The 19,685-nt window shown below is 45.6% G+C and overlaps 1 protein-coding gene across 1 annotated transcript in view; it reads right to left on the reverse strand.

The window, feature by feature from the left end:
• Positions 1 to 19,685, reverse strand: part of KIAA1549 (KIAA1549 ortholog) — a 127,717-nt gene that overhangs the window by 63,386 nt on the left and 44,646 nt on the right. Inside the window, exons 2-3 of the mRNA XM_012642756.1 lie at positions 4,371 to 7,073; positions 448 to 536 (exon numbers count right to left, since the gene is read on the reverse strand). Of these exons, the coding sequence (XP_012498210.1) occupies positions 448 to 536; positions 4,371 to 7,073 (2,792 nt within the window). The remainder of the gene's footprint in view (positions 1 to 447; positions 537 to 4,370; positions 7,074 to 19,685) is intronic.

A 19,685-nucleotide genomic window follows, 5' to 3' on the forward strand; every position in this document is an offset into this window, starting at 1 on the left:
TGGGGAGAAGATGTACCAGCACAGGGTCCAGTATCAAAGATTTGGGAATCTACCTCTGTCTCACTAAATGTACAGAAAGACATACATGTACTCACTCAAAAATCTAATTTAAACTCAAATCCAAGTCCTTTAATGGGCATCGAAGGAAGCAAAATCGTTATGGCCCAGACCCTGCCACCTCTGCCCCAACAACCCCTTTGTTCCAACTCTGCCAACACATCTCCCCCTGGACTGAACCTGACCTCGTGTGGGGTCAGGAAAGGCTTCCCTGATGCAGTAACATCCGAGTGGAGATCCAGAGAATGAGTAGGAGCTAACCAGGACAAAGGGAGGGAAGAAAGGAAGGAGAGCGATTACTCGGACGTAATCACCTGCCTCCAGCCCGCCCCTGGGTCCTATCAGCCCTGGTCCCATCAGACGTCACGCTTCCAAGCTGCAGGGACTCACCTTGAGCTCCACCGCACGGTTGAAGTGAATCCTCAACACTTCTTTGATTGATGTGATGATATACTCCTGCACCGCTCTTCTGGCCAGCACTACAAATTAAAGCCAGCCACCAAATGCATTTTAGCGTCATTATGAGTAAAAAACGTGTCGCACTTCCGGATACCAGCTCTGTGCCAAAGTGTATTAGCAGCTCCAAAAGTCTTTTTGTAAAAATAAGGCCCAGACCAGGACAGAACCGAGCTTGGGGATGGAACTGCTGCTGACTACCTACAGAGGAATAGCAGGGAGGACCTGGAAGGTAGCAGGTAAACTGTGCTGGTGCTGTGCACAGCAGCCCCCTTTGCCTCCGGTAGGTGAGATCAGGAATCAGCAGCTATGACCCAGCCAGGGGACAAAGAGCTTCCAGTTCTCGTTTTCACCTGGACAGTTACCAGGCTGTCTCCTGGCTATGGCCCCAATGGCAAAACACGAGGCTTTAAAAGCTCCCAGAAGTAATATTTTAAGAGACCTTAAGATGTTACTCAACAAAACTAGATGACCTTTTTCTATAAAATAAGGTCTCCTATGCCAACTTTTCAAAACAAAAGGTGAAGAGTTTTTACCACTAATAAAAGGGAAAAAAGATTTTCAAAATTCCCATGTATTAATTTTTGTGTAGGAAATAAAATATTTCTCATACCAAAGTCTAGTTCTGTTTAACGATTTTCACATTTAAAAAGTTTGTAAAAGTCTATACTAGTAAGTAAATCCATTTCTCAGTTTAGTAAGCTTGTTCTTTCCCCTATTATTTTTAATTTCCTCCTCCATCAACCTCCCATAAAGCACAACTGGAATACATTTGCTATTATTATTCAGTTTCCCATTTCCTGATTTCAATTTTTAAAACCAGAGACATGATCACTCTGTACTCTTCATTGATTAAAAAAAAAAAACCAAACGCTTAAGTAATATTTGATTGTTCTTTCTATGAATCAGTGATCTAAATTTTTTTTAAAAGGCAAAGCGGGGGCTTCTTTAGTTCCTGAGACCATTGGAACAAATCCACAGCCCCACACCTCGCTGGTCACGCCAACAGCCAATGCAGCACAGCACACGCGGCTCCAGGGGGCCAGACTACGCCGTGGTTTCTAAAGGGAAAGACAAAATGAGTGGGGCGGGAAGGGGGAAGAGTGGAAAGCAGGAAAGACACCTTATTTAAGGAAGGAAATGAGGAGAGAGGGGGAAAGAAGGAGGAAGGGAAGGAGGACAAGGGAAGGGAAAGGGGAAAGAGGAGAGGAGGAGGGAGGGAGCGAGGGTTACAAGAGCTAAACTTGGGGAAAGTGGAGGCAGAACGGGAAGTCAGAAACAGGAAAACCCTAACAAGAAGAGCAGCAAGTCCATACTGCGGTAGTCCCCTACGGCTGAAGGAATCACTCGGTAGACCCAGTGCTACTCTGCACAGCCCCCAGGGCCACCAGCACAGCCTCCACCTTCTGTAGCTTATCTGAGTAAGACGCAGAGCTGCAACATTGGCAGACGAGGATATGAGTCTTTGGGAAAAGGGATTATCTGCAAGTGAACATCTTACAGATGTTTCCCCAAATGTCCAGAGCTAAGAGGAGAGAGGTGAGAGAGATGTCCAGAGGGGGCGCAGAGTCAGAAAGGTCCCGGGAGGGAAGGGCAGCAGCCACCTGTCCCTGGATACATACACATGGCCAAGTACCTTCCTAAGAGTCCGCCATGGAGCAACAGCATCTAGAGTGGTTCTCTGTAGAGCTCCATAAAAAAGAATCCTTTCAGGGGACAGGGAATCACCTCGACTCCCTCTCTGGACTCTCTCACTAATAGATAATTACCACAAAGAAACCAAGGTCAAATCTAAATGAAGACTGGAAATGAACCCATCCTTCCTCTGGGTCAAAGGTATCACTGAGAGCAAAAGATGGCATTTATCTCCACTAAAAAAATACAACGCAACAGTATGGACACCTACACACAACTCCGGACACTTACTAAAACTCACTTTCAATGGGCAAATTTTACTCCAAAAAGCTGTTAAAAATATATGGAAACCTAATAAAGGGCACCAAATGTCATTAAACATGCACCACATGGGAAAGTTAAACACCTCATATTCTTAGGGATACCACTAAAAAGGTTTCTATTAATAATTATTTGCAGAAAAATTACAAAAGACACAATATTACAACTGTGTCATAAATATCATAGACTTCTAGAGATAAAGAAGCTATCAGTAACTGTTTTAATAAGCTCCTCATAACTGACCCTTTGTAGCTACTTTGTAATAATTTTGTAAGAAGAAAGAAAAGTATCAAGTGCATGAGAAACTCTTTTTCTCTTGCCCGGACTACTCTGATCCTGCAGATGAAAGCTCATAATTTTGTTCCCATCTCATTTCCCAGCGTAAGTACCTGCTCCCCTCTTACACAGTCTAACCTCCTGCCAGGCTGAATGTCTCCTCCCCCCACAGGACACTTCCCTCCACCCTCAGATGACAACACTCTACTCTTCCTTTAATGTGGAGCTCCCATTTCACATTCGTCCAAGCCCGTCCCCGATCACCCCAAACAGGCACTCCTAGAGAACTCTAACCATTTTTATTACAGCCACCAGGAAAAAATGGCTCATGGCTCACCATCTGCCCTCCCAGGCTCTGAGCTCCTCCCAGGATGGGGCTACATCTTATTCATCTGTGTATCCCTTAAAGCTCCTAGAAGCACCTCACACATGCTAAGTGCTCAATAACTATTCATCACATGAATTAACAAGTGGTTCCCTTTGGGGTGGGGGGAGCAGGGGCTCCAGCTGCTGCCAGCCCTCAGAGAAGACAGCACTGCCACAGTGAGCAGGGGCTCCGCGGCCCGCCCCCCTCAGCATGGAGGAAAACCAAGTGTGTTCTCCCACCTCCCCTCCACACTGTCCGCTCCTTCCTGGTCCACTCCACTCCTCCTCTACCTCTTCTGCCATTTCTTCCGCCCTTCCTCCCTTCTGTCCTCCGCCCCTGCCCCAATCAACACCCAGGGCAGGCTGCTCGTCAGTATTAGGCTGTGGTCGAGCTACAGTAACAGCCCAGGACACTCCATGCCCAGATCACTTCGTATGAAGAAAAACGTGGAGACCCTGACCTACAGGCCAGCCACTGGACATTATCCCTGAAATAAGTCGCCCCGTAGAGGCACGCCATTGGATGTACGCCTCCTCGATGAGGCCACAGCAGCCGCGCAACTGCAAGAGAAGCCGCTGGCTGCTCGGCCAGCAACTCAGGCTGCAGGTGGGGAGGGGATCAAAGCCTGTGACCGGATTCAGGGGTATTTAGTCACTTCGTTTTTCTTTCCACAGGATTCAAGTGACATTTACAAGAATCTACAAGAGCAAAGTGCACCCTCCTTTCAAAGAAAAGTAAGAATAGCAAATGAGTAAGATACTGCAAGAGCTGCCCTTACACACCTGCCCAGCTCACTGCTTGAACTAAACATGGAAGTGTTCTATGTCATCTACGCAGCCAGTGGGTTACGTGCTCCAAGACCAAAGATCCTACCAGAAACTTCTACGGCTCATTTAAATCTTACATTTGTTCTTATTGCGACTACTAACTAATACATAATATGCTATGGGTGCTTCCTATGTGCCAGCACTGGGCTAAGTATTTTATACATATGAATACACTTACATCTTAACCAGAACCCAATTAGTAGATGCCAGTATCACCCTTGTTTAACAGTTGAGGAAACAGAGGCTTAGAGAGGCTAATCACTGTCTGAGAACTGCAGACAGGTGAGGGAGGATCACTATCCGGGAATCATCTAAGCCCAGCACCTACATGTCACCACGACGCTCTGTGTCTCCGGAGCACTGCCCACGAGCACCTTAGAAAGGCCAGCACTGCCCACTCCACCCCCCGCCAGAGAGAAGCAGGGCCTTACCAGTTGTGATCAAATAGGCATCGGGAACTGTGATATCACACACGTACGGTGGCTTGGCGGTGGCCAGTGTTGGAGTGTCCACTGTTGCTTCAAGAGTGAAGGTGGTCACAGGACGCAGGGAGGGCAGGGGGGGCTCAGCGCTGCTCTCCTGGGGGCTCTCGCTCGCAGTGTTGCCATTCAGGGTGGTGTCAGTGGGAACAGCAATGGTAACACTAGTGTCAGACGTGCCCGGCTCAGCAGAGGTGTTGAGCAGTACATCTGAGGGTGTGAACGACGGGCCCACAATGATCAGCTCTGTCGGCAGAGGCGAGGGAGTCAACTCAGAGACAAACGAGGATGCTGATGACAGGTACACGTCAGTGATCAATGCTGTACCAGTGGGAATGGCTTTGGAGAAAGACGCTGAGATAGATGAGTGACCACCTGTGGCACTGACTCCCTCATCGGAAGGTGTCGGAGTTGAGAACGCAGAAGACTCAGTTAGAACAGGTGTCACGTGGAAAGCAGTCAACGGTGGCGTTACGTGAGTCCCAGCAGTCAAGATGTCAAGGACGGGCTCAGAGCTGGAGGGCACCAGTGTGGTGACTGCAGATTCACGGGAAATGAGTGAAAACTCAAAATACGAGGTAGTTTCAGTGACAGCTGAGGTAAAATGAGCTTCAGAATCTGTAAGTGAAACTGTTGATGCTTCAGTGAACTTGGGAGAATCAGAGGGGAAGCTGGATCGTGGTGACGTTTCAGAGTGACTGGGTAGGAAGGTGACGGTATTTAAAGGCAGGTCTGAACTTGGCCAGAGCTGAGAAGACTCAAGGCTTATGGAATTAGGAAGAGAATGCTGAGGTGATTGCAAATCAACAGAGTTGGACAATGTGAATGTCTCGATCAAGGTAGAAAAAGACCGAGACATGGAGGGTGACAAGTCACCTGACGTCAGAGACGAAGAAGCACGTGCTTCCAAAGGGGAAAGGACGGAGCTGCTGAATCCCAGTGGGGGAGTTGAGAAAAAGCTGGATGCGAAATCCAAAATGCTTCCAGGTTTGTGTTCGAAAAAACTGGCAGCTTCTTGGTCAGGGAAAAACGAAGACTCTACCAAAGGAACCAAACTATAAGAAGGAAGAAGACTCGGCTCTCGGATGGCAACCAGTGGTGTGTTTCTGTTTGCTGTGACAGGGAAAGATGAGTCCAGGAGAACACTGGTGGTGACCAAGAAGAACGCAGCGGTCACACTGGATGGCATCACTTGGGTTTCAGCCACAGAGGAGGCGGTAGCAGTAGGACCAAGTGACGCTGGTGCGGGGAGGCGGCTGAGGGATGGGGGCACTTGTGTGGTCACAACGCTGCTCACATCCACCTCAGCCGAAATGCCAACGCTCACGTCTGAGACGTCCACAGACCTAGAAGAAAGTGAGACAATAGGTCTCGAGGGGAAAAGCGTATTGAATTCTTGAGGCTCTTCCTCGAACTCAGAGAAGTCCGCCACGACACTGCTCCGCGGAGAGACGCTGCTCTCTTCCAGCGTGGTCAGGGACAGGGTCTCCGCACCATCCCCGGAGCCCACGTCTTTCTCCACAAGGCTGGTGGCCAGAACGTGCCGAGGCGACGCCACCCCGCAGGACGCGCACCACGTGTACGGCCTGAATAAAGACACCACTGGGCTCAGGACGTGAGTGCCGCCCGCGTGACCGGGAACCACCGAACTGCCGAGCAATTCTGACGTTTCACTGGAGCCGCTGGGAAGGAAGGGGTTGTACGAAACGTCAGCTGACTGAGTAGAAAAGGGTACAAACGCAAGGGGCGTCGAAACCCAAGCGGAACGTGTACTGCTGAGTGCAAGGGCTGCGTGGGAAACAGTCACAGCAGGGGATGCTCTTGGAGAGACGGTTTCTTCTAGACTTTGACTCAACGCAATGGTCACCTCAGGGTATCTGTCTGGACTTGCGGCCGAAACCTCCTCTGGAGGCCGTGAGACCTCCCCCAGAGAGGGGGACAGCCGGTGAGTGATGCCCTCGCCCGACGGCTGAGGCACTGAAGACCCAGAGCTAAAGAGGAGGGTGGTTTCCACCTCCTTCGTCACGGAAGCCACAATCTCTGGCAAAGTCCTGCTTGATAACTGACTGTAAATATCAGGAGGATAAAGCACCAAATTCCTACTAGGAGTTGGAATCATGCCCTCGGAGGTGGAAAAAGCTGATCGGAAGGCGCTGAAATGACTGTGGGACTCGGCATGTGCTGCCGGTTCCTGCACTGTGGTCTGCCAGGCTGACGTCACCTCTCTATCGTGTAAAGAGATCACAGGTGGTGCCGGAGTGAGCATGGGTTCCGACGGGTCTTTGGGCAGCCGTGGCGAGCTGACCGTGATATACTGCACTGGAGAAGCCAGCCGTGGGGTGGTCCAGTGAGCGTCTGGCAGAAAGTTATCCATTTCATCCTCATCGATGGCCACCTCATTGCTCGTTACCGACATGTAACTTGCCACAAAGGTGCTGTGGTCGGCTGTACTTTGGGTCCATTTTCCTTGGTTAAAAAAGGTCATATCAAAAGTAGTGGCAGATGGAGAGGAGACGACACGGAGGTCCCTGCTCCGCTGGGACCCTGGGGCGGTTTCCGTTAAGGCCACTTGTGCAGCACTGTGCGTGGGGCTTCTCTTCGGCACGAGCTCCTCGGAGGAGCGAGAAAGGTTGTGCTGTTCCAGAGAGAGCTCATCTATCAAGAAAATCAAAGCTGGGTTAGCTGTGACGCCATGGAAGTCACGCTGCTAACGTTTTGTTTCAGGCACAAAAATGTACTCATTCGACAAACACCCGTTCACTGTAAACATCCATGATTCACAGTTAGAAGTTAAACAGCTAGTTGGAAGCCAGAAATTGCCAGAATTACTGTCAGGATAATGTCTGCAAATATTCGTAAACCTGAGCACTACTTTTCCTTAAGCTGTGTGTGTTTGTGTACACATTTACCTACTTTTTCTCTTACTCTCTAACGACATAGACTCATCTCCACAGAACCACAGAATACTGGAAAAGGAGGCGGCCTTGGGAAGCTGTCTAGTCCATTCTCTCTCATCACACAAGGAAGGAGAGGTTCAGAGAAGGTAAATAAATTGATTACAAGGCCACCCAGACAGCGTGGAGCTGGAATCTGAACAGAAAGCTGCCTGGACTCCAAAGTTCACGTGTTTTCCCTTCCACGATAGGAGCTGGCTCCTAAGAGAAATGAACAAGACAGCTCTGACAGCACCAGGGATCCCAGGTGGGAGAGTTCCATGGTTTCCCAGTTGTGCTCCCACACAAAGGCCCCAGGCTACCTGCAGGCCCAGCTTTCATCACTCCCACTCTCCATCCTCCCAGCTATGCTCTAGCCAAATGAGCTACCTGCAGTTCTCCAAATCCAAATTCTCGCTGGCCTTAATGACTGCACGTTCTTCTCCGCCTACCTGGAACGTCCTTCCCCGGCTCTCTACCTGGGTTATTCCTACAGGTCCTTCAGACACAGCATCGATATAACCTCCTTCCTGGCCCTGTAGAGTTGGGTTAGTGGCTCTCCGGGGGCTTCTGCCTGTCACATGCCTTATCATGCCCATTGAAATTAACTGTCTGCTCACTAGACTCCGCGCTTCTTGAGGATGGGCGCTGTTTACCTGTTTGCGCAGTGCCCTGCACAGCGAATGACATAAGAGTTCAATAAACATCTGTCCGATGAATGAACGGTGTCTGAGGATACCAAGTTCTGACATGTGCCAAAATCCTATCATCTGCCCAAACTTTTGTATTCTTTATCTTTGTGACAGCTGTCCTTATTTAATAAGTTTAATAATTACCTCCATCTGTAATTTAGATACGTAGCCTAGAGAAGCAGGACAAGTGACAGCCCAGCCACTGATGAAGGCCCAGGGTCCGGGACTGTCCCTTGCAGCCCAGGCTGGGCCTGAGCAACCATCAAGAGCCACAGCAACACTCTCCTTTCTCTTATCCCAACAGTCTATCAGGACACAAGTACGTGAAACAATATAGGGATAGTCTTGAATTCACACTGTTCTTCTTTTAAGTGAATCATTTCTATTCTATTTCTGGCAACATGGCAGACTAGAGATCTTCAAACCCTCCACTTGGGAACACTGAAGAACACTTAACACATGCTTAAAAACATCCTGTTAAGTGTCGGATGAGCCTGCAAGACAATAAGGCGAACACGCTGAGCACAGGAATAAAGCGGGGGCGGGAAGGGGGCGGTGGCTGGGCACTGAAGTAGCCACACGGCCAAGGGGACACCGAACCAGATGACCTGGTGCTTAGGCCACAGGGGAGTCAGTGGCAAGTGTTCAGCCTAGACAAGTAGACAACCCAACTGAAGACCATCTTCCACAAATGGAGGCCCAGGAAGTACCGTACCCTCAGGGAAAGAGTGAATTGGGAAGGAAAATATCCATGTCTCAGATGACAGCAAGACAAAGTAACTGTCCCAACAGTGTCTGGCTTGAGAACACCTTGGGCTGACTTTCCCTCTTCCCTGCTGAACTCTCCCAAGTCTCTCACTTCCGTTCCCTGGCATCGGGTCCTGGAATAAAATATGTGCACGTGAATCCTCGTCTCGCACTCTGCTTTCTGGGGAAAACCCAGACTAAGACACTGTTATGGGTTGAACTGTATCCCCCAAATATTCCTATGTTGAAGTCCTAACCCCCAGGACCTCACAAGGGGACCATATTCAGAAACAGGGTCATTGTGAATGTAATTAGTTGAGGCTGGACTGGAGTAGGGTGGGTCCCTCATCCAATATGCCTGACGTCCTTGTAAGAGGGAAAAAGGTGGACATAGACATGCACAAAGGAGCACACCATGTGAAAATGAAGGCAGTGATCAGAGTGATGCACCTACGAGTCAAAGAGCACCAAAGCTTGCTGGCAAACCGTCAGAAGCTAGAGAGGCATGGAACACATTCTCTCTCACAGCCTCAGAAGGAACCCACCCTGCTGACACCCTGATCTTAGACACTTAGCCTCTAGAATTACGAGACAATAAATTTCTGCTGTTAAACTCACTCTCCCCATCAAAAAGAAAAGTATCTGTCTCAACTTTGACTTTGTGCAACTATTGTACATAAAGTCTCCCCAAATTTGGAACCTATACTACTTGTATGGTCCTAACAAGTGTATGATGAGAATCAAAATTTAAAGTGGACCAGGTCTCCAATGCCCATCAAAAGCTAACATAAATCATCCCCAAAAGAACACACTCTCGAGCCAGATATCAAGGTATTCCTGCAGCTGGAGTTGCGACAAATATGAGCACAGGATTAGAAATTATAAAGCATCTAGGGAAATTAGGTATCATAAACAAAAATCAAGAGAAATCCCATGAGAAAAGAAAAAAAACCCACACAAATAGAATCATATCTATAAAGACTTCAGATATTGGAACTTGGGGTACATTCTTTTAAAGTATGTTTAATTCATTTAAAATAATAAAGAGGAGACTGAAAACATGAGTAATAAGCAAGAGACTATGAAAATTGACCAGAAATATTTGGAAAAGAAACAACATTTAGAAATACTAAAATTAAAAATTTTAAACTCAATATACATAAAAAGCAGCAAAAGCAAGATTTAGTGAACTGGGGGATTGACCTTAAGAAATTACTCAGAACGGGGCACAGAGAAAGAGATGAGAAATGTAAAAAAGAGAAGTTAAGAGACATGGAAGACAGGATCAGACAGTCCAACACACACTAGATCAAAGTTTTAGAAAAAATAGAAGGAATAGGGTAGAGACAATATATGAAGACACAGTGCTAAGAATTTTCCAAAATTAATGACTGAGACATGAATCATTCAATTCAGAAAGACCTAGAAATCCCAGGCAAGGTGAATTTTTTTAAACCCATGCTCACACACAGGATGATACCATAGAACATCAAAGACAAATAGAAATTGGAAAAGCAGTCAGAGAAAAAGGGATAGCAATTAACCCAGCAGATAACTACCTCACAGAACTTGAAGACAGATGAAAATGCAACAAAATCCTCGAAGTGCTGAGAGAAAATGTCTGAGATCTTAGATTTGAATAACCAGAAAACTCTCTGACAAGTAAAATAATGACATTGCAGATAAACAAAAAGTGGTTACACCAACAGATCACCCTTGGTAAAGGAGCTTCTAAACAAGGCTATCCTCCAAGAAGGGTTATTGTCCCAGAAGGAAGAGCTGAGAAGAGGGAATAGAGAATAAATAGATGATAAACATATGGTTAAATCTAAACAAATATTGATGGTACAAATGAACAATACTGCTATATACTTTGTGAGTTTACAAAAGACATACAATGTGGAATTAAAGAGGTTTACAATTGCATAGAAGCTGAAAGCGGGACAGCCAGAGGTATTGGTGACTCACTAGCAGAGATGGAAATCAAGAGTTAAGACAAAATTCTGTGACTAGATTTGTCTGTATATGCTAAAATTTGTAAATAATATTTAGTCCTGTAGATAAAGTATTTCTAGCTGGTTCCCTTAGCATCTGAAAGTCACAAACTTACACCAGACAGAAACTGCTTACTTAAAAGGATCATACTCCTTTCTCCACAATACAGCTTTTAAAAATGAATAAGCAATACAAGAAGGAGGATATTCCCTTTTTTTTTATTTCAGCATATTATGGGGGTACAGATGTTTAGGTTATGTATATTGCCCTTGCCCCCCACCCCCAAGTCAGAGCTTCAAGATATTCGTTTTTTGTTTGTTTTTGTAGAGACAGTGGTCTTACTATGTTGCCCAGGCTGGTCTCGAACTCCTGCTCTCAAGTGATCCTCCTGCCTCAGCCTCCCACACCTGGGATTATAGGCATGAGCCACCGTACCCAGCTCATGAAAATATAACTTGTTGTCTTCCATTCAACCTGGCTCTAGGATTCCTTGTTTAAGTACTTTTATTTCTTACCTGTCATATTCTAAGCATGAGTAAAAGAAAACGTGATACTTATTACATCCACGGTAAAACAGCAGCTGTTCTTTTCTATAGTAAAGGTTTAAAATTTACAAATTTAAGAAGTAATAAAATCAAGGTTCTGTCAAACTGTATATCATATAAATTTGAAAGTTTTCCTAAGGACAAATCATTTTATGTGTCTGTTTTAAAACGCTATGATATAATTTGTTTTTGAAATATAAGATCTGAACGGGGAGCAAGATCTCTTTGAAAGTGAATTAAAAACACATTTGCAAGTGAACCGGAAGAACTGCAAGAGATAAAATAACAAAAGCAACATTTCGGGGCTAATTTATGAACCCAAGTATCTGAAGCAAGTTAGAATTAAACCAACTCTGCCTTCCAAGGACAGGGAATGGGGAAGACAAAGTGGCCAAAAGGACAAAAAAATCCTGACTAGAAAATGACAGGCACAAAAACTACCTATTAAGAAACGGAAGGTGTGCCAAGCTGGGATGCTTTTTTTCTTTCTTTCTCTCTCTGGGCCAAGCCCCAGGAGACAGAAAGCAGCTCTGAAGAGACAGCAGCTGCAATGCCACCGGGGATTACTTCTGTAGTTAATTCAGGAAGAGGCTAGAAAACCCAGGTGAGTCTCTCTCACAACATAAAAGGCGTCAGGGACTCTAATTTCAAGCCCTCGAGATCAATTTTCAAGCTCTAAAGCGTTTGTTCTCAAAACAGTGAAAGGTTCTCTCTTGGACTACAGAGAAAGGAAAGGGCTGGGGTGAGACCAGTGCCTCTCAGACGGTGACGCCCACGCGAAGGACGTGGCCCTGGGCTTCTGCATCTCTCCCAGCTGGCCCAGCAGGCCTGCCACCTTCTCCCAGCAGCCAGCTCAAAGGCCCTTTCTCCCATTTAGGCCGCACGACCCATATTTATAGGGTGTCTACCATGCACCTCCTCCTGGGCCAGGTGCTGGCCATGCTGGGTGTAACAGCCCAGAACTGGCCTGGGCCAGGCCACACTGATCCAGTGATTAAACATCAGTGAGGGAGAGGCCCAGCTGTCTCTAGGAACTTGTCTAAGATTCACACAGGCAAGATGATGTGGTGTTCTTATCCACCTTTTTTTTTTAAGTCATATTTTTCTATCTGGAAATCTTCCCTAAATAGTCAATCATGGAATCACGGACTTCTCAAGCTAAATGGATCCTTTAAGACCTGGGCCAATCCCCTCGCAGTGCAAATGAGGCTCAAAGAGTTTAAGCTGACTTGCTCAAAATAGCACACGGGGGCAGAGCCAGCCCAGACAGGCAGGTCAGTGTGCTCTCCGCAGCTGAATGAATGCTCTGCACACCACACCACGTTTTGTCAATGCAGTCCGCTGAATTAGAATTGTTGGTGAAGAAATTAAGTTGAAAATCATTCTAAATTGTTTACTGAAATCTATGCAAAGGCACGCTTTTTGGACTGGGAGGCCCCACGGTCTACAGTGCCAGTATGAGCACTGGGAAAAAGCCTCCTCTGAGATCTGGCCTAGGAATCCCAGGGACGGCAGCGTCAAGCATCCCTAAGAGTTCAATCCAGGTAGCACCATTATTTCTGCTTCTTTGCTAACTTGTGGAGTTTCCAAAACATGACAAGTCATCTCACCTCTCTATGGATATTAACTCTACTACAAAACAAGGACCCCTGGCCCCTCAGAATTTCTAAGAATTTAAAAACAAAAGTAAGTCGATCACTCAACCACACTACCCAACTTGGCAAATCTTCAGCAACTTTTATTCTCCTTCTAGTTCTCAGGTTGTCCTGAGGAGGTTTTTAAGGCCATTATTAACACCTTCCTTCCCCTCCCCCTTCCCTGCCTTTCATTTTTCTCCCTGGTTTAGAAAAGAGTGTCTTCCCTGTCTTTCTCCAACCCCAAATAGACACCAATATCTCCTACCAGGTTACTCTCTTCTCCAACTGGTACTAGTGTTATTGTCAAATATCAAGTAGATAAGAAATACTATTTATAAATATACATACGTATCAGTTACACACATAATACAGAGAACACCTGAATGTGAGGAAAAAAGAGTATTACCCTCACCTGCGATGCCCCAGTACCTCCCTCTCCCACTGACTTCCCTCCCACTGGGGTGACCACCATTCCGAATTTGCCATATCCTTGCTCTTCTTTATAGTCTTCCCACATGTGTGCATCCCTAAAGAATACAGTCTTCAGCTTTGCATGTTTTCAAACTTTATCAAAGTGGTACTAAACTGCATGTACTCGACTGCAACTTAATTTTTCACTCCACGTTGTTTTTTAGATTCATCCATGGCTCTTTTCGCACGTAGCTATAATTCTTCCACTTTCACGTCAACATGAATTCTCTCAGACGAATAGGCCAAAATGTACTTATCCATCTACTGCGGATGGAGAGTTGGACTTCTGCCTCTTTTTATTACAAACATTTCTAATAGGAACTTTCTTACCCACTGTCTGGTGCACACATATTAAAGTATGTATTATGTACATATGTGTATATGTATAAGAATGCAATTGCTGGGTCAGATGCTATGTTCATCTGCAACTTTACTAAGTAACTTTTCAAAGTGGCTGAAGTGATTTGTGTTCCCACTAGCAATACATGAGAGCTGGATTGCTGCAAATCCTCACCAATACTTGATATCCCAAGACATACAGATTTTTACCAATCTGGCTGGTGGGAAGCTTTATGGTTTTAATTTGCATTTCTCTGATTATAATAGAGCAGCTTTTTCTTGTCTGCTGGTCAGTCATGTTGCCTCTGCTGGTGTCTTCTCAACTCTACTGCCCATTTTTCTACTGGGCTGTCTTTTTCTGTCTGATTTAAAGGCATTCTTGATATACAGGCATACCTCCAAGATATCAGAGGCTAGGTTCCAGGCCACCAGAATAAAGCGAACACCACAATAAAGTCAAACAAATTCTGGGGGTTCCCAGTGCATATAAAAGTTACGTCTATGCTATACTGTAGTCGATTACATGGGCGATATCATTATGTCTCAAAAACAATGTATATATCTTAATTAAAAAATACTTTACTGCTAAACAATCATCTGAGCCTTTAGCAAGTCTTAATCATTTTGCTGGTGGAGGGTCTTGCCTCGATGTTCATGGTTGCTGAATGATCGGGGCGGTGGTTGCTAAAGGTTGGGGTGGCTGTAGCAATTTCTTAAAAGAAGACAACCATGAAGTTTGCTTCTTCTCCTGACTCTTCCTTTCATGAAAGATATCTCTGCACATGCGTTGCTTTTTGATAGCATTTGACCTATAGAACTTTTCGAAATTGGAGTCAATCCTCTTAAATCCTGCCACTTCAACTAAGTTCACGGAATTGTCTAAATCCTTTGTCTTCATTTCCATAATGTTCAGAGTATCTTCACCAGGAGTAGATTCCATCTCAAGAAACCACTTTCTTTGCTCATCCATAAGAAGCAACTCCTTATCATCCAAGTTTGATCATGAGATTACAATTCAGTCACATCTTCAGGCTCCATTTCTAATTCTAGTTCTCTTGTTATTTCTACCACTTCTGCAGTTCCTTCTTGCCACTGAGGTCTTGAATTCCTCAAAGTCACCATGAGGTTGGAATCAATTTCTTCCAAACTCTTATTAACGTTGATATTTTGACCTCCTCGCATAAATCACAAATGTTCTTAATGGCATCTAGAATGTTGGTGAATCCTTTCCAGAAAGTTTTCAATTTACCTTGTTCAGGTCCATCAGAGGAATCACTATGTATGGGTATCTGTATCCTTACGAATGTTTTTCTTAAATAATAAGACTTTGAAGTCAAAATTACTCTTTGATCCATTGGCTACAGAATGAATGTGTGTTACCAGGCAGGAAAACAACGTTAGTCTCCTTGTACATCTCCATCAGAGCTCTTGGGTGACCAGGTACACTGTCAATGAGCAGTAATATTTTGAAAGGAATCTTTTTCTGAGCAGTAGGTCTCAACAATGGGCTTTAAATATTCAGTAAACCATGGTGTAAACAGATGTGTTGTCATCCAGGCTTTGTTGTTCCATTTCTAGAGCACAAGCAGAGCAGACTTAGCATAACTCTGAAGGGCCCTGGGAAATGGTAAATAAACACTGACTTCAACTTAAAGCCATCAGCTACATTAGTCTCTAACAAGAAAGTCAGCCTGTCCTTTAAAGTTTTAAGGCCAGGCATTGATTTCTCCTCTCTAGCTCGGAAAGTCTTAGATGGCATTTCCTTTCAATAGAAAGCTGTTTTGTCTACACTGAAAGTCTGTTGTTTAGTGCAGCCATCTTCATCAGTGATCTTATTAGTCTTCTGGACAACTTGCTGCATCTTCTCCATCAGCACTTGCTGCTTCACCTTACACTTTCATGTTATGAAGACAGCTTATTTCCTTAAACCTCATGAACCAATCTCTGCTAACTTCAAACTTTTCTCCTGAAGCTTCCTCACCTCTCTCAGCCTTCACAGAATTGAAGAGAGTTAGGGCCTTGCTCTGGAAGAAAGGCTTTGGTTTAAGGGAATCTTGTGGTTTGTTTGATCTTCTATCCAGACCACTCAAACTTTCTCCATATCAGCAATAAGGCTCCTTCGCTTTCTTATCATTTGTGTGTTCACCACAATAGCACTTTAAATTTCTTTCAAGAACTTTTCCTTTGCATTCCCAACTTGTATTTGGTGCAAGAGGCCTAGCTTTTGGCTTATCCTGGCTTCTGACATGAATTCCTCACTAAGATTAATCATTTCTAGCTTTTGATTTAAAGTGAGAGATGTGTGACTCTTCCTTCCACCTGAACACTTAAGAGGCCACTCTAGGGTTATTAATTGGCCTAATTTCAATATTGTTGTGTCTCAGCGAATAGGGGGGCCTGACGAAAGGGGCAGAGAGCGGGGAGCAGCAGTGGAGCAGTCAGAACACACACATTTATGGTTAAGTTTGCCATATAAGGGTGTGGTTCGTGCCTCCCAAAAAAATTACAATAGTAACATCAAAGATCACTGATCAGACATCACCATAACAGATATAATAAAGTTTGAAATAATAAGAGGATTACCAAAATGTGACACAGAGACACAAAGTGAGCACGTACTATTGAAGAAATGGTGCCAATAAGCTTGACACAGGGTTGCCACAAACCTTCAATTTGTAAAAAACACCGTATCTGTGAAGCACGATAAAGCGAAGCACAATGAAACAGGGTACGCCTGTATTTTGGATCCTAATATCTTATGTCGGTTATAATTCCTCCCAGTTTGTGGCTTGTTGTTTTACTCCTTATGGTGTCTTTTGATGAACAGGTCTCAATTTTAATGTGGTCAAATTTATCAATCTTTTGTTATTTGATTCATGTGTGAATGTCTTAAGATGGAGGATTTAAGAAATCATTCCCTTTACTAAAAGGTATCATGTTACTCTTCTAAACATTTTGAGGTTTTGCCTTTCATATTTAAGACCAAATGTGCCTGGCCGTGTAGGAGTGTAGCGGGGAGATGTGCATGAGGTGAGAATGTGGACAAGAGTGGCCTAGACCACTGTTCCTCAAAGTGTGGTCCACAAACTTTCTGTTTCTGGTCTGCAACGAGGTAAGGCGCTTGAGCCAGCATGTAAAGCGACACACTGCTTCTTCAGAGGGGAGGCCGTGCTGCAAAAATATGTCAGCTGTGGGCAGGCACAGTGGCTCACACCTATAATCCCAACACTTTAGGCACATCACCTGAGCCCAAGAGTTTGAGACTGCAGTGAGCTATGATGACACCACTGCACTCTAGCCTGGGCAACAAAGTGAGACTCTGTCTCAAAAAATTTTTAAAAAGTCAGCTGAACTAGATGGCATTCTCTATGAGGGGTCAATTCACATTCTTGTGTTTAAGTTTCTATCTCATCTTGGATGAAAAACAGGAGTTTGCAGCCCAGCACATTGTGTGGCACTGTATGGGCGAGGATGTGGGATCTGTTCAAGGGCCAGGAGGGTGGGCATGGGGCTGGGGGTGGTATTGGTAGTACAGCCCATTGAAGAACACAGAGAAGGCCGGTATGTCCAAAAGGAAGGCAAAGAAGAAAAAAAAAAAACCTCCAAAATGGGGTAAGAGGAGGTAGGGGATCAGACCGTGTACGGCTTGGAAGCCACCTGCTGAGGACAACGAACAACATCATAAATGCAGTGGGAATGGTGTTCAAAAGCCCAAGAACGACATGATCAGAATAATGGTTTTTAAAAATCCCTCTTGCAGCTGTGTGAAGAGTAAGTTAACGGGGGCAAGAGGAGATGTAGAGAGATCAGCTATGTGGTCACAATGGTTGAACTTGAGATGACAGTGGCCTGCAGTGGTGTGTTTAGAACTTCGTTGTTCAAAGTGCAGCCTGCAGCCCATCAGCATCACCTGAGAGTATGTCAGAGATGCAGCCCACTGAGCCCCTACTGAATCAGAAACTGCTTCTAACGAGATCCCCAGGTGACTCATGCGCCCATTAAACTTTGAGAAGCACCAGCCTGAGATTTATTTCGGGGAAATCCACATGGTGATATCAAGTAAGCAGATGGATAGCTGAGCCTGGGATAAACATGCAAAAGTGACAGGGGAAACCAGGGAAGTGAGGGGACAAACAGAAAAGGTATGTAGTATTCGGGAAGGGGTCGCTGTGCTGAAAGACCCTGAGAGATCGAGAACACGGAGGCAGGCGAGCCCCTCCGAGGTGTGACAGCAGGTTTCCTGTGATGGCAGAAGCCAGGCTGCTGCAGGCTGAGGAACGAATGACAGATGAGGAAATGGAGGCAACACACAGACAACATTACGAGAGGCTTCACTGTGCGGGGCAGGGAGGGGAAAAGACGGGAAGTTGTTTGGTTCTTGGATGAGAGAGAAGAATCACTAAGGAGCTGGTTAAAGATACAGGTTTCCAAAAATGCAAAGCCTTAATCTCATGGGAAAACATCAGACAAACCCAGGGACGTTCTATAAAACACCTGACTCTTCAAAACCGCCAAGGTCATAAAAGACAAGAAAAGACCGAGGAACTGTCACAGATCCAAGAACACTGAGGAGTCATAACAACTACATGCGATATGGGAGTCGGGACTGGATTCCAGAACAGAGGTGGAAAACAGGTGGAACCCTGTGAAGTCTGTAGTTCGTTTGTAGCCCTGTCCCCATGTTAACTGCTTAGTTTTGATAGCTCCACTGTGATCATGTAAGATGTTAATATTAGGGAAGTTGAGTGAAGGGTACATGGGAACTCTGCATATTAATTAAACACCTTTGCTATACGTCTGAAATTCTTTCAAAATGAAAACTAAAATAACTCAGGCTCATTAGGCACATTGGGCATAGGAATCGGGAACTGGGGTGGGTGTGTATTTGTTGTTCTTGTTGTTTTAGAACTTATGTTTTAAACCAACACTGTGGGTGACTCCAAGCAAGTGCAGGAACCCCTCTTTGAAAAGTGCTGGGCTAGAGCAATGCTGACGGAACAATCCAGAAGAGAGAAAGACATGGGAGATGCCAAAGACAGTGATGAACCCAGGTGGCTGGGAGGGAAGAGGGAGATGGAACCAGAGAGGAAGAGGCCTTTGATCCTCAACCGCAGGAGACAGCGAGAGAGTGCAGGGCCAGTAAATTTTAAAGATTTGCTAGTGAGACTTTGAGGGCATTCTGGTTAGAATTGAGGGCTTCTGGCTACATATTTTTTCCTATTAAGAAAAGGAGTCCAGAACATCCACTGAGAATAGGGCGTGGCTGGGGAGGGGGCAGAGGGCGGCAGGAGAGGGGGAATTCGTGGGAGAGCCCCAAAAGAGGGGGACAGGGAGTCGTCCGACAGCCCGGCTCGGCCATGGGAGCTGCTGCCTAAGACCAGGAGGCAGGTTTCCCATGTCCCACGTGAGGAAAAACTGCTGCTCCCGAATCAGTGTGTAGGCTACAGCTGGATACGGGGACTTAAACAGAGAACAGTCACCAAAAGGCTCACCGCACAGAAGTATCGGCCTAAGGGTGAATGAAAAGTGCCCCACTGCAGCATGTCCCCAATGGTTCAAGTTCACAAGTATTTAAAAACTTCTTTTTGAAATCCTCCTTTGACCTCCTTGGTTCCGTGACATTTACAAGTCACAGACAACATTAAAAGGTCTGAACTGCCATATTTCACATTTTGCTTCCTGACTCACACCAGAGGCCCCCTGATACGGGAGAGACAGCCGGAAACAAGAGCCTGTGGGCCTCGGGTCTCATCCCACCCTACCTGGAGTAGCTCCTTCACACTCCTGGGTCTCGGTTCTCTCATTTGCTAGCGAGATACAGGGTTCCTAAAAACCACCACATGAAAAATGGGTGTTGACATCTGACTTCTCAAGTAGGAGGATATGTGACCCTATGCATATGCTGGAG

This window comes from Propithecus coquereli, unplaced genomic scaffold, assembly GCF_000956105.1.
Source record: "Propithecus coquereli isolate 6110/MARCELLA unplaced genomic scaffold, Pcoq_1.0 Scaffold186, whole genome shotgun sequence".
In the NCBI taxonomy this organism is placed as follows: Eukaryota; Metazoa; Chordata; class Mammalia; order Primates; family Indriidae; genus Propithecus; species Propithecus coquereli.